We start from the raw sequence: 14,617 nt of genomic DNA on the forward strand, positions 1-14,617 counted from the left end.
CTAGTTGGTCAAAGGCCACCTCCAGAGTTAAACCAACATTACAACATCAGCAGGACTACTAGACCACACAAACGGTTGTGTGGCTCCACTACCCAGCTGTTCAATGGCGGCTGGCATTGCTTCAAGTCCTACCATGGTTTCCTAAATCTTGGGTAACTTCGCATGAAGGGATCACATTTGAGGATTGCGTGGTAAGACTGCCAGGCGCAGGGTGTCAACCATGATGTGGACAGTCTTGGGCCTCAGTGCGGAGCAGTATAATATACAATACGAGTTGCCGGAAGAAAAAGCTATGTGAACCCCCCTTGGTGTCAACGAACTACCTGGAAGTTTCTGGCACTACAAATTCCAAATGTGTATCTGAATCTTCAGTCTAAGTCACAACAACTAGCAAACACAGTCCTGCTCTAAGCTAAAAACCCACCACAAACACCAATTATAATGTTTGTTATTGTTTTTTATTGCAACAACCACCATGAACACATTCCACAGTGCACCGGCGTGGAAAAAGTAATGTGAAACCCTTCTGGATTATACACCTGGGTTTGACCCTCCTTTGGCAGCAAATAACACTCAACCAAACGTTTCCTATAGTTGCCATATCAGACCCTGCACAACGGTCAGGAGGAATTTTGGACCTATTCCTCCTTTACAAAAACTGTTTCAGTTCAGCAATATTCTTGAGGATTTCTGGTGGTGGAATCGCCTCTCTTTGAGGTCATGCCACAGCATCCTTAAATTGGGTTGGAGGTCAGGACTCTGACAGGGCCACTCCCAGAAGGGCGTAATTTTCTTTCTGTTGAAGCCATTCTGTTGTTGATTTTACTTCTGTGCTTTGGGTCCGTTGGTCCTGTGCATCACCCCATCTTTTCTGTTGACGCTTCAAATTGGTGGACAGATGGCCTTCAAGTTTCTCCAGCAAAATGTCGCTTGATAAACTGGAAGAATTCATTTTTCCCGTCGATGAATGGCAATCTGTCCAGGCCCCTGAGGCAGCAAAGCAGGCCCCTATCCCCTGTGTGCCTTGCCACCCTACTTCACAGTTGGGATGAGGTTTTGATGTTGGTGTGCTGTGCCTTTTTTTCTCCACACATAGTGTTGTGTGTTCCTTCCAAACAACTCAACTTTGGTTTCATCTGTCCACAGAATATTTTGCCAGTCGTGCTGTGGAACATCCAGGTGCTCTTTTGCAAACTTCAAACGTGCAGATCAGAACACATTTTATGACCAACTTATGCAGAAATCCAGGTAATTCCAAAGGGTTCACATACTTTTTCTAGCAACTGTATGTTGTGCCTCTGCTGGGACATGTTTACATACGCTTACATGCACAAAAACCTTTATAACACACTACAAGACAGGAGAAAACTCAAAAAGCATAACAGGTCTCATTAACTCATACATCTTTGGTAATGTCAAGGAACCTTCAAAGATTTGTTATGCCTTATTTGGTTTGGATAGACTCACTTTTGGTACCAGCACTGCTTATACAGTGTGTGTATAAGCAGTTTTAAAAGGACACTTACTGAAAGATAGTCCATCTCATTGTAAGAAACGGCGTCTTCTACTGTGTAAGGCTTCTCTGCTGCTCCTGTGGAGGAAAACAAGAGACATCCAGTGAGAATATGTAATGGGAATTATTTTCCCATTGAAAATGACATTACTGAGATGTGTTGTCCACTTCCTTCAACATTGTGTCGATGTCATAGGACCCTTGCAATGGTTGAAACTCTCAGATCGGCGGGGATTTACAGTCACGATCAAAACTTTATTCTATTAATGTTAGGAAAGTCAGAGATAGAAACCGGACTTCCATAGGTAAAAAAAGGACTCAAGTGTTTGTGCAAAAGTAAATATTTGCTGTTGTTTTGAGCCATGTACCCTTCCTAAGCAGGTAGATGTAACAGTCAGTCAGCAGCAGGTACAGGGGCTGCAGGTCGCCCTCCATATGCCCTGTGCTCATTCTCAACATCTGAAAACATAAAGAAAAACTAGGTGTCAGCAACATCAGTATTCGTCCTAATTAGGATAATTAAGATAAATAGTTGAGCGTGTGAAAAATGGTGGATTTGAAACTACTAACGAAATAGCAATAAGATACATTACTACAAGCGGAGTAGAAGCAGTTAAAAAAGGCAGTTAGCAAACTGAGCCTTTCAACACTTCCACTGAGCAACGGTCTCCAAACCACTGTGTCCATTTTGTAACATGTATGACTTTTACAAAACGAAGAATGGCTTGAAGACGTGCCGAAGACCCACATCCTTTTTTAAAGACTTAAACAGGTCTCTTCTCTAACTGTTATCACTCAATTGTTAATATTACAGCTGAGCCATTACCCGAATACATTCAAGTTTCCTCCAAATGATGCAACTTCTTTATAAAACAAATAAAGAACAACTGTGATCGCCTTCACCTTGAAAAGCTGCTCCTCATTCTCCCTGAACACGTGAATCATGAGAAGAAGCAGGTGATTGTTGTCCACCCTGAAATAGGAATAATGTTAGAGACAAAATAAATCATTTTAAATTACTTACAATAACAGGTTAGAATATTCTATATATAGACAAATTTACTACGACTTAAAACAATATAGATACATTTAGAATACAAAATTATAAAACTGTGCAAAGTAGTTTTTTTAAATGCAGTGCGCTAGTGATGCAAACTGTTCAGTGTTATTGAAAAGGAAAAACTAAAGAAACCTAGAAGCTGTGAGTTCTCTGTTAGCCAGAAGTGAGGTAGAAGTTTCTTACTTAAACTCAGCAGGATGAGAACTCTCTGCCTCCTCATTACATGTATTCTTGTTGTTTTCTTCTTCTTCTTCTTCTTCTGTACCTTCTTCCGTCTTTAACTCTGGCTCCTGTCCTTCTGCTGTCTCTGCCTCTGCTTCATCTTGAGGGCCACCTGGAAGATTCTGCGGCTGACGATGCTCTGCAGGGTCATGGTGGCCACCACCCGTGGGAGGAGAGCCTGGACTGTCAGCGGTAAAGCAGCATAAGTCTGCGGGCGCAGGAGAGGCAAGCAGGAAGTGGTTGTTTGTGGGCAGAGGGGAGCGAGACGTCTCTCCTCGGGCCGGGTCAGGGGGCTCGCCCTCTGATGCCTCTCGAAAGGGCTGCTGGGAAGGAGGTTCGGGGCCCCTCTCGCTGCCTTTACTGCTTTTCTCCTTCTCTGTCTCCTCTCGATGCTCCCACACATCCTCTCTATCCAGAGTGCCGTTTATCCGGTCCATGACTTCACGCAGGGACTGACCCACGGTGTCCATGGAGGTGTCCGTCATCTCCGGGAGCCGTAGGAGGCCTTCCGTTCCTTCCTCCTCTCCTTCCTCCACAACCTCTGATCCCACCCTACTTCTCCTCATCTCCGCCTCAGCATCCAGCTGAATCAGGGTCCCGTTTAGTGACTCCACATCCTCTGAGGGCAGATGGTGGTGGTCCAGTTCCATGTACTCAGAGGATACAGAGTTGTGGATGCTGCTGAGAGAATCTGTGGAGCCCCTCCCTCGACGCTTCTTGGCTGGTTTCCTCCGCCTGGCCATCCTTTAAGATCAGAGTGGTTAGCTGTGGTTTCATCGTTATAATACAAACGTATTAACTGTATATAGAATTTGAGACTACAAGCCATGGACCAGATGCACAAAACACCTTATGTTAAGACTTTACTTTGTGTTAAGGTTTCCTTAAATTATGAGTGTTTTCCTTAAAAAGTTCACTTAACATTTTCTTATTTTTGTTTCTTTCCCTAGCTTGATCTGATACTTAAAGAAGCCTCTAGATGGTTAAAAAAATAAACATCTCACTAAATATTATTGCAACCAATTAAGGGAAAATCCTAAGGTACCTCATCTTAACAGCACAATGGCCCAGTTCATGGCAATAAATACAAAAATATTAAATGCATCCTGAGAAGAGGAGAACCAAATGGAAATGCCTAATTATGAGGAAATGATAAAATACTGCTATCTGTAAAATAGGAAAAATAATTTAATAATAAATGTAGAATGTATCTCTCCTCTGACCAACTTGCTTCTATGTGTTATTTTCTCCTTATTTGTCTACTGTCTATAGCCCAACTTTGTGGGAAGATAACAAGCAACAAGAGCGCTAGTTCAAGCAAACGGTCTCCATGGAAACTGTAGGATTTTACCATCACAAAATGTTACAAAGCAGTAAAGGTAAATGCATTAAAGGGGCCCTATCATGCTTTTTGGGGTTGTCCCTTTCCTGTATTTTGTTCTATAGGTTTTTGTGCATGTGAATGGTCTGCAAAGGTTCAAATCCCAAAGTTCCCTCCTGAGGGAGTTTCTCTCCTACAGAATCCCCCCCTGACTGAAACGCCTCCATTGGACTCCTTTATTTACTTCAGTTACATACTGACATCACAAAAAAAGTTGCGCCCTCAAAACTTCAGGTGTTTTGTGTTTGGAAACAACAACTACAGCTGAGGCTTCTGTACCTGATGACCTCCAGCTCGTTGCCGGTGCCCTCTGTGTCCTCTCCAGCTGTGAAGGAGTTGTGTCTGCTGGCCACGTGCACTGGCGTGACGTCGGCTGAGGTGTTGGTGTCCGAGTCCTCGTTGAAGGGGTTGTGTCTGAAGGTGGGGCTGTGAGGAGCTAGATGAGATGTTACCTTCATCCTCAGAGCGCCGGAAGAGAGGACCACGGTGTCGCTGATGACCGTCTGCGGGTCGGAGCCGCTGGAGCGCGGGCAGCTGGCCTGGTCCGTCAGGTCGCCCTCTGAAAAGTAACACAAAGACTTAAAGGAACAGTCACCCACATTTAGTTCGAGGAGATGTACACAGAGGTGTTGGCGTTGTCTTGTTGGTAACTTGATAATGTTAATAAGTAATATAGGATTAGGATTGTTTCTGTTATGAATGATATGAATTGCTGTATATGCTTTTACCACCAATGGTGATAACCAACAAGATTATTTGGAAAACCTTTGTGTATTTCTTCATCAGCGTCACAGACAAACACATGTTAGGGGCTGCAGCGTCCTTCACCGCAGTTCTTTTGGCAGGGTCAGAGGCACAAACGCATTGCAGAAGACCTCGAGTAGGTAAAGTAGCAGCTTTTTTGCAGTGGCACAGGCCTAGGTTAAGAATTACGTACTGCAGCTAGAGATGGGTCATACAGATATTCAAATACAAATATTTTTGCAGTAATCAGCACTTTTGATTCAACGTGAGTTCACTGATCCAGCTATGGAATAGACCAAATTTGGAGATACTCCAATTGCATAAAAATGTTATCCACCAATAATTCACACGTACTACTTTAATAGACAGTTGTGTGTTCATTAAATAACACTTATTGCAAGCAGATGTTGAAGTTATAACAAGGATTGTGCACTCTGTGAGCTTATGCAGATTTCTTAAATGTCCCCTCTCATAGCAGTGGAGCTTAATTTAGGCCAGTGCCGGATACACATAGGAAGAGAAGACTTTACATAAAAACGATACACCAGACAAACAGATAACACAGTGTCATGGAGACAGACTGGACAAGGTGAGTACCAGGCAGAAACCAGGCAGGCGTTTATGTTGCTGTGGTAAATAATAATGCAGAGTCAGCGTTAGGATCATTCCTCAGATGAGTAACACATGCAGAACAGGACACATACAAGTTCCCACAAAACCCGTTCCCAAACGTACCAGTCAAAGTATTATTATGCATGATGTCACCTTTCTTTCATTTCACTTTATGTTGATCTAACTGTGTAAGCTTAAAATGTATATAGATTTTACAGCAGTCTTTTTCACTAGCTAGCTACACTTTACATGTTAGTCTTATTTCTGACTAGAGTACCAAGCATGCTTTAAGCACAAACTGCAGGATGGCCATGCCAGATAAAAGGGAGGGAGGGGTCAAAAGGGAGCAAGGGGAGTGGTTGACCAATGTCCCACCTTCCCAGTCTGCACTTGGCAATGACTGCAGCACGGGGAAGATGTCACCGAAATCATAATCTAAAAAAAAAAAGGAAGGATAACATTGATATCATTAGAGAGAGATGTAGTGGAGACAGGAGAGGAGATGGAGAGACAATGGTACAGAAATAGTCAAACAATAATAACATGATATATGGTTATATGGAATAACAGAACTGATGAAAAACAAACAACAAAGTAGGAAGGGAACTAAATCTAAAGCAGGGAAATGACTCTGTGCTTTGTGGAGAGTGATGGGGAAAGCATTGGGTGAGTGCTGCAATCACGACCAATGAGGACATCCTGTAGCTCTGCACGTGAGTGATGCATCTGATAAGAATGCTCTTTGGTTTCCTTTAGTCACTAGAGTCTGCAAAGATGAATCCAACTTCTGCTTCAACATGCCATTAACAGGGTTTTGCCCCCCTCAGAATGCTAGTTGTATTTGTCTAGTTCAAAACATTGGCAGCTTCTCATTTTAGCTAGAAATGTCACAGACGCCAGGGCATATCATCTGTCCCTGATTAAAAATGGATTCCAGTGTAACTTTATGACAGATCGAAAAATAAACTTGGCTGTTTTCCGGGTTGTGTGTGCTGCCTGCAAGCCTGTGGTTGTAAAAAAAAGAAAAAGGATAGATCACACTGTACCACCACTACGCAACATTTAGTGGACTGTCAAGAGTGATGCCTCTTCTCTTTGGCTGATTTTGTCACGTCAATTATAGGAGTCATTTTGAAAGTTTTATTCACAACATATTGATCATTCAAACTAGTTCTGCTCGATTATGGCAAAAATCCTAATCTCGATTATTTGGGTTAATAATTGATATCACGATTATTAAAAACGATTATCCATTTACTTTGAAAACATCCATTTATTGAAAAACAAAATGTGAACAGTATGTTTTTAACAGTTGATTAGCCTGAACTTTAAGTATAATTCAACTGAAAAACCAATAAAAAAAAAAAAATTTGTTTTATTTCGATTATGTTGTTTTCATAATCGTTGCAAGCCAAAATCGTAATTGCGATAAATTGAGCAGCCCTAATTCAAATTGATCAACGTCTGAATCAGGACCTTCACTATTTGGATGAAAATATAGTTAAAATACACTGATACAAATTTAGAAGGCTACAACAGTGATTTCAAAGTGTTGGATAAATATTTTATCTCATTTAGGTAAATATGATCAGATCAGACTCTATGTATTGTTAAGAAACTCTGATTGGCATCAGGGCTAACAAAACGTGGTTCTGGACCCCGCTACTGCTTACCTTCACTGGAGGGGGCTATGGCGCTGTCGTCCCACTCCAGGTTGGTGGAGGTGAGGGAGGTGAAGGAGTGCAGGGACAGGCTGTCGGAGCTGGGCAGCCGCTCCTCAAAGTCCAGCAGGTTATGGGGTTTGTAGTATTCTGGCATGTAGGGGGCCACGTCCAGATAGGGCACATCCTGAAGCAGCACGGCCAAACAGAAACGTTACAAACACTTCATCTGCATTTCTATTTCTATTCTCATTGATTATACTGTATGCTGACCAGCTCCAGGTCAAAGCGGATGAACTCCAGGCCGGACACCAGCGTGAGGAAGAGTGTGAGGTGGTCATGGCTGCAGACTAATGCATTCCTAGCAGAGAAGAGAAGACATTTACAAATAAGTCTGCTTTCTATCCCCAGAGTCAAACTCAACATGGAGAGGCAGCGTTTAGTTTGTATGCTTCATAAATCTGAAAGCTGCAATGCTCACCTCTTATAAATCAAGGTAAGACTTTTCTGTTGCCTAATAAATCAAATACCAATATATATAACACAGCATTGCAGCTTTTATTTTGTATACCGGTCTTATGTTTAAGCTTGATATTAGGTCTATTCTCTTGGCTTTTCATGAACATTTTGTTATGTATTTAAATGGAACGGTCTTAATGTTTCAATTTTTTTTTCAAGCGTTTTGAATTGCCTCGCCTACAACACAAATGTTTTGTAATTATGAACTTATCCAACAACCACATAATGCTATCCCTAAAATTCAATATAACTTCCACTTATTAAATGGAACAATTTGTTAAATTCCTCATCATCAAAATCAGGACTTCTGAATGACTTACTTGAAATAATACTTCTGCAGTAATGCTTGGTTCTCCTGGAAGAGGCGTAGATAACTCTCCAAAGAGCTCTCACTCAATGCAAGGTATAACCATGCACGGCCTGCACAAAGAAAACAAGTTGTTCTGACAAATTCAACCCAATCTTACCCCCCAATGTTCTGTACATGTGAGTGTGTTCCATTGAGCTTCAGAGATGTCTTACTTCGGCCAAGGTTGGTTGCTATGTGCTGGAGCTCATCTATCTGACGGACAGCCTCTTTCCTGCTGAAGTGAAGGACCAGGACCCAGTAGCCTGAGGAGATGTCCTGCAGGCTGTAATGTAGAAGAACAGACCATAATATCACATGCATGATGTCAAAAGGGGAAAGCTGAGTAGAGTGATGGCACAAGAGATAAATATAACAGAGAAACAGTAACAGAGACAGAGTGCAATGCAATTAAGTCCTGCACACACTGAAGTGGAAAACAATGAATCAATCTGAATTTCCTTTGTATTACGTGATGGTGCCTTCTTGTCACATTTGTCTGCCAGCAAACAACAACACCATGCCTAATAGCTTCACTGTGGTGCACTACCAACAGGATAAAGAACCCATCTTTTAGCTTTCAGGCTGCAGATCGGAAAAACTGAGCCATTAAGGAGACACAAATTAAGCATTAGTAGGTGAATTGGGAAAACTGTGGCTTACTGACACTTTGCATTTTGTCCACATGTCAGCTTTAGGCTAAATATTTTCCTGTAAATTAAGCTAAAGCATTTTGAGAGTATGTAACACATATGTAATTTCATGTTTGAGAGTGCCGTAGCCAACAATATTAGATATTTAGCTTGTCCCATCATCATTTATTTATCAACATATTTGAAATAATTTCCCAATTTGGGATTAATAAAGTATATATCTATCTATTTCCATTGCTGACATGCTGAAATGGAATGTTTTTAGCTAGCTTCAGGCATGTTGTACGCATATCAGGTCTTGGTTGCATAACTTGCGGCTTATTGTTTCCCTTATAGTTTGGTGTCCCTATATACTCTGAATGATCCACACCTAGATCAATAATTGAACCAAACAGTAACTTGAAAAGCATGGGTCAAAAAGGTGTAACAAATGTAGACAGTTCAGATAGAGGGACATGAGCAGGATCCATAACTGAAGACTTATTTACAGAATGCGCCTTATCTCTTTCCAGTGTGTAACTGATGTGCGGTTGGCCTCTTACCCGTACAGCAGAGCATGGTCCAGGTGTTCACAGAGACGCTGAAGGACCCGGTCGTGATTCCGGATAGCTGGGGTCTCATCTTCACAGGCGGCAAAGTAACTCTGCAACTGTACAGAGACATCGTTTAAGTTATCACAACATTAAATGACTATAAAGTCTTACAGATAAAGATATATTTACTTTTTGATTATTGCTTTGGGGCATGGCTCTTGATAGGAATATTTGTATCATTCATTATGCGTATAACCAAAACCAGCTGGGAATGAAAAACATTAGCCAACTTGGCATGATGATGATTAGGATGATGATGATGATGATGATGATGATGATGATAAGGATGTAGGTAAAAAACATTCAAAAACATGGTAACTGGCAATTACTAAATCAAGAAATTGCTTTAATGCAAACAAGCCAAACAATAAAGTTATGTGTTGGATGTAATGCATTTGTAAACTAATATCAAGGAATTTTTTACTTTTGTCTCTGAACTCCTGCAGACTGGACTCGAAAATAAATATCTTCAGTGCGATAAGACACGGTGTTCACTTCAATGTGGGATGAACAATGTAGGAATTGTAGCATGTTTCTACACGTTCCATGGTTAAGGACATGCTTCGGGACCTTATAATCCTACAGTGCCCTTACAGTTAAAGCAACCAAGAATGTTGTGCCAAGTATTGGAATGTCTCTGACCTAAATCCAACTTAAGCCGGGCTGAGACTAAAGGAGGTTTTGGGTCAATGTATCTACGGTTAAGCACTTTAAAACATGTTTGATATTAAATCCAATGTGCTGGAGGAAAAGCAACAAAAGAAGGTCACATTTCATGCGATGCTAAGTTTGTTTTCATGGTCACCCTCTTCCTGCGGAAACCCCGAGGCATGCACCCAAGTATAGGTCAGAATAGCTTTGAGGATTGTGCCCCCGAAGAAAGACAATTTATATCTTGTGACTATCTCCACGTGACAGAATAATGTTTGTCGAGGTAACACTTTCTTGGGAGCTTGGGACATACCATTTCCCCTACTTTCACGGTCCTCATGCAGTACAACAGAGATACTGTGCTGCACCACTGTTCCTGTTTTGTAAATACCCTACATCTGCATTATTTTTGGTCAACCCTTAAGTTGCAGAATGACAATAAATGATCCTTGAATCCTTGTGTAACCAAATAATAATGTATTAGACAAATAGGAGTTAAGGAAGTAGGTCAAAGTACTGGGCTTATTGCATTAAACACTGGTGTACTAGAACTGAGTTAAAGAAAGACAATGCAAAACTAAAAACTAAAATGCACATCGTTTTTAATCTACAACATTACAGGGAGAGCAGGAAGACAATACAATGTTGCCTATCAGGTTATGAGACAGGTAGTTTCACAACATCAGGCATAGCTGGGAAAAGAAAATGTATAATGTTTTCAAACTTCAATGGAAAATAGAAGCAAATATCTTCCTGCTAACTCTTATGTTGCAAGATCCTGTCCCCCGATATAGTTGCAGGTGTGTTTACAACACATGCCGCAGTTAGCAAACACAAGGGCTAGATGCCACTATTGTTCCCAATGGTCAAGAGGGAAAACTAGAACAATATGACAACCCTTAAAGGTTGAATGTAACATTCGATACTGTATTATATACAATAAGGTAAAGGCCCTCCATTAACAGGGAGCCGGTAATGTCCCAACGACTTAAAGTTGGGCAGACAAAAGATGACCTAATGTTTGCTACAGTAACTCATCAAAAAAATAATGTAATTCTCTGACAATGTTTAAATGTACTGACCAAACGGACAACGCTTACCTTCTTCACAGACAGGGATATGTTTTCCAATATGCGATCCTTTACTTTCAGTTGATCCATCACTGGTCTGCTGGCAGCTTACAGCAGGCTGTCAGCTGACTCCCAAGCGCAGCTATGTTATGCTAAAGCTAATGCCGCCCGTCTTATTAGCTAGCTAGCTAACATTTTCTTTACCTTCAATGCTGTTGGCTGCTAAGGTAACGACACAGCTCGAGCTCGGTGTGTCAAGTTTACACATTCAGTTTGACAGTGTCGGTAGTTCACATTAATGATGTTAATGTGAAGTACTTGACAAGCAAAACACTGTCAACGCGTCCGGTTAGCCAAGTAATGTTTGCCTAGCTTCGCGTTAGCATAGAGTTAGCCACTTGACTTTTTTTCAACGCTGGACTCAAGGTGGGGGTGGCTAGCACATTTTAGAGCCCAAACATGGACTTTTAGCAGGAAATGTAATTATCTTATTCTCCATTTTTCACTGTGTAAGCGAATTTCTCTATTAAAGCAAGGTAATTACATCAAAGTCACGGATGCTAGGGTTACTTTTTGTGCTACTGACCTAACTGTTCTCAGGCTGAACTCCCACTGTCAGAACATTACGTCACTATAATATTAGCCTCAATACATACAGATTGAACAGCATTCAAAACTGACTACTCTAAAGTTGGATTTGTGCAAAAACACAAACATTAATAAAATATGACTGGATTTTTAATCGTCAGAACTTGCTCCTCAAATCGGCTAGGGTGCATACTGCCGGTTTTAACTTATTATACATAAATACAATTATAATTGGTTCACCCTAGCTAAAGCATGTTTATACAAATGTCACTTTTCATTGTCACTTCAGGGTGTCACTACAAAGTAATGTACATCATTATCTAAAATTGCAACCGGTGTTACATTATTGATATGGCTTGTAACACTTAAAAGCTGAACTTTAAACATCTGCAATTAATTTTGAATATAAGTCAATGATAAAAGTTGAGTAACTTTAATTAAGTTCCTGATATCTACAATGACCATTGACAAATAAATAAATTATTGATAAGGAATTTACACTTTGACTAGTGAGGAATTAATTGTAGATATGTTTAATTAGAATTGTTACTTTTGCAAAATGACATTATGTAAGGGTTAGCTTGGAATACTTCTCATTACCTAAAAAGTAATTATTGATATCTACTGTAACTATTACCGCTACTGAATTAGATGCAAACAGGCCTTACATAAAGCACATTTCCCTTTTGCAAAGCATCTGAAGATTTGAATGACCATATTTTGAGTTTTGCATGAATACTCTCCATACCAAGAACATCATGCCAACCAACAACACTATGTCAGTCATAGCATATAGCATTATGAAGTAACATACCATTAAGTAGGTAAAGAAAGCCTATAGTCATGCAGTGTTGAAATGAAAGTACACTTATGTCACATCACAGAAAGGACAGGAATTTGTATTTAGTGGAATGTCAATATTTTATTGTTAAGATGACTCCAACTTTTTTGGAAACACGTATCAAAAAACAAATTAGCAGTGGGCACATTCAGTGCATGTAGTTACCACAATAAACTTCCCTGACTGAGAACATGTGGGTCAAATTTAGATATGGATTCCTTTCAATGTTCCAGGGCAAGTGCTTTACTTAGGAGAGCATTTTATCAAATGTAAAGCAACTTAATACAAACGCTGACTGACTTCAGTACATTTATCAGGCTTTGAGTGATTTCAGAGTACAAAAAAAAAGAAAAAAACCCAACCACTGCATTAAAGTAACCCCTTTTGGCTTTAAGCCCCAGCTTTGTTGAATAACCCAATAACCGAACAGAAACTGTATTTTTTCAGAGGACTGTTGTCCAAGTCCTGGCGTGAAGATTCAAGACATTCAATTTCAGCTCTTCACACCACATGTTTTCTATAATCTTGTTATCCCTTCACCGTTGTCTTTCTGCATTAGTCGGACTTCTCCTTCTCTTTCATGTGCAGGAACACTATGCTGAAGATAAAGAGTCCGCCCATCATGGAGAACACGCTGGCGTAGTACGGGTAGGCTGAGGGGATGAAGCGCTCGTACTGAGTGTGCTGCAGGGGACGCACGGAAACCTGCGATACGAAAAAAGATAGACATCAAGCCGCCGTAAATTAGAGCATTGTTGTTAATGCAATATAAGAAAGAGGAACTATAAATGATTACATCTCTGGTATTTTAGCCCATTTATCACTTCCCTCAACCATACCAGCATTTTGATTTAAGTAGACTTAAGTGGAAGAAAGCTTCTGATTAACTTGCCTGAGTGGTGGAGTAGAGGTGTGTGAATCCCAGTCTGTTGTAGTCGACCTTGAACTGGAAGACTCCGTACACATCGGGCAGCTTGAACTGGACACCGTATTTATCTCCTAAAGGAAAGACGACAAAGAATGAATACAGTTGGTGCCTGCAAATGTACAGCTGCTAACCCACATATTCAAAGCAGACTGTGTTTCATAAGAACAGCAACATACCCTTTCTCTTGAGATAAGTCCTGACGAAGGGATCGATCCTCACAAACTCCAGCTGAATATCATCTCCGTTGAAGGGAACCCAGCGGCCCTGGGACAACATCTCGATGACGATGGTGTACTCCTGCGTGGGAAAGTTTTGCACTTCAATGAGATAAACACGTCGAGAATACACACACTTTCTTTCAGGCTAAAATAAAAAAACATCTTCCGGGGATGATTGTTCACATAAACTCACCACAAGGTCAGTGATTGTGTACGCTGCAGGAGGAGAGACCTCTCCAACGGTGTGGTGGGCGACAGCTCCCACCCTGAGGACTCCGGCCTCCTTGAACACCCAGCGAGACAGAGCCTCGGCCAGCTCCATGTTCCCTGTCTGCTCGTGCCTAACAAACACCACAAGAACTTTAAAAATTGATAATTGGACAATATCTATTTCTTCATTAAATAACAATGTAACCAGTTAGAGTCGATCCCCCTTGGATGGGATGCAGCATGTTTCTTTGCATCATTTACAGCAGAATTGATCAGGGCAAGGGTCAGAACGTCATTGTGATAGAAGCTGTATTAGCAATTATGATCAGTAAGCCTTACCTTGGGGAGCCGGGCGTGGCTTTCTGCACTGCAGAGTTGAAGAAGGCGTCACTGAAGAAATCCAGGGAGCCGCTGAAAACCACTCGGGCATTGTTTCTGGCCTGAAGGCCGGCGATCATGAGGGTGTTCTTGCCAACAGCATGGGGGTACTGGAGAAGTTAGGAAAGTTAAATACCATAAAATCATGTTACATCTTTTGAATTTGTTTCTAAATAAAAACAATTATCCATGGTTTCTGAGACTCCACAGAAAGAAATGTGCATCTCCGTCATACATGAGGAAACAGTAGGGTATATAAAACACAATGATACAGTTCTTTATAAATTAAGAATCTAACATAACTTTTATGTTCAATCATCTTACCTGAGAGATTGGTCTGTCTGGGAAAAACGAGTAGGCAGTGGAGGAGCCGGTCAGGATGTCCAGGACAAGAGGGTTCTCTGGGTCTGCCACCATGCTGCAAGGGGG

The 14,617-nt window shown here is 41.0% G+C and overlaps 3 protein-coding genes across 4 annotated transcripts in view; 1 reads left to right on the forward strand and 2 right to left on the reverse strand.

The window, feature by feature from the left end:
- plekhm2 (pleckstrin homology domain containing, family M (with RUN domain) member 2) overlaps positions 1 to 11,637 on the reverse strand; it is a 29,026-nt gene extending 17,389 nt beyond the window's left edge. Inside the window, exons 1-12 of one of the 2 annotated variants that reach the window (XM_010778277.1) lie at positions 11,056 to 11,637; positions 9,254 to 9,360; positions 8,235 to 8,344; positions 8,033 to 8,132; positions 7,467 to 7,554; positions 7,206 to 7,380; positions 5,908 to 5,967; positions 4,456 to 4,735; positions 2,757 to 3,539; positions 2,417 to 2,486; positions 1,882 to 1,972; positions 1,527 to 1,591 (exon numbers count right to left, since the gene is read on the reverse strand). In XM_010778277.1, coding sequence (XP_010776579.1) covers positions 1,527 to 1,591; positions 1,882 to 1,972; positions 2,417 to 2,486; positions 2,757 to 3,539; positions 4,456 to 4,735; positions 5,908 to 5,967; positions 7,206 to 7,380; positions 7,467 to 7,554; positions 8,033 to 8,132; positions 8,235 to 8,344; positions 9,254 to 9,360; positions 11,056 to 11,115 — 1,989 coding nt within the window. In that variant the 5' untranslated portion in view covers positions 11,116 to 11,637. The remainder of the gene's footprint in view (positions 1 to 1,526; positions 1,592 to 1,881; positions 1,973 to 2,416; positions 2,487 to 2,756; positions 3,540 to 4,455; positions 4,736 to 5,907; positions 5,968 to 7,205; positions 7,381 to 7,466; positions 7,555 to 8,032; positions 8,133 to 8,234; positions 8,345 to 9,253; positions 9,361 to 11,055) is intronic. The other variant, XM_010778278.1, reaches the window with a different exon arrangement.
- Positions 1 to 14,617, forward strand: part of hdac6 (histone deacetylase 6) — a 54,229-nt gene that overhangs the window by 5,811 nt on the left and 33,801 nt on the right. The window lies entirely within an intron of this gene.
- Positions 12,516 to 14,617, reverse strand: part of ddost (dolichyl-diphosphooligosaccharide--protein glycosyltransferase subunit (non-catalytic)) — a 5,390-nt gene continuing 3,288 nt past the window's right edge. The window contains exons 6-11 of the mRNA XM_010778275.1: positions 14,513 to 14,606; positions 14,150 to 14,298; positions 13,794 to 13,941; positions 13,559 to 13,679; positions 13,347 to 13,453; positions 12,516 to 13,159 (exon numbers count right to left, since the gene is read on the reverse strand). Coding sequence (XP_010776577.1) covers positions 13,010 to 13,159; positions 13,347 to 13,453; positions 13,559 to 13,679; positions 13,794 to 13,941; positions 14,150 to 14,298; positions 14,513 to 14,606 — 769 coding nt within the window. The 3' untranslated portion in view covers positions 12,516 to 13,009. The remainder of the gene's footprint in view (positions 13,160 to 13,346; positions 13,454 to 13,558; positions 13,680 to 13,793; positions 13,942 to 14,149; positions 14,299 to 14,512; positions 14,607 to 14,617) is intronic.

Source organism: Notothenia coriiceps, unplaced genomic scaffold, assembly GCF_000735185.1.
Source record: "Notothenia coriiceps isolate Sejong01 unplaced genomic scaffold, NC01 NC01_scaffold00019000, whole genome shotgun sequence".
In the NCBI taxonomy this organism is placed as follows: Eukaryota; Metazoa; Chordata; class Actinopteri; order Perciformes; family Nototheniidae; genus Notothenia; species Notothenia coriiceps.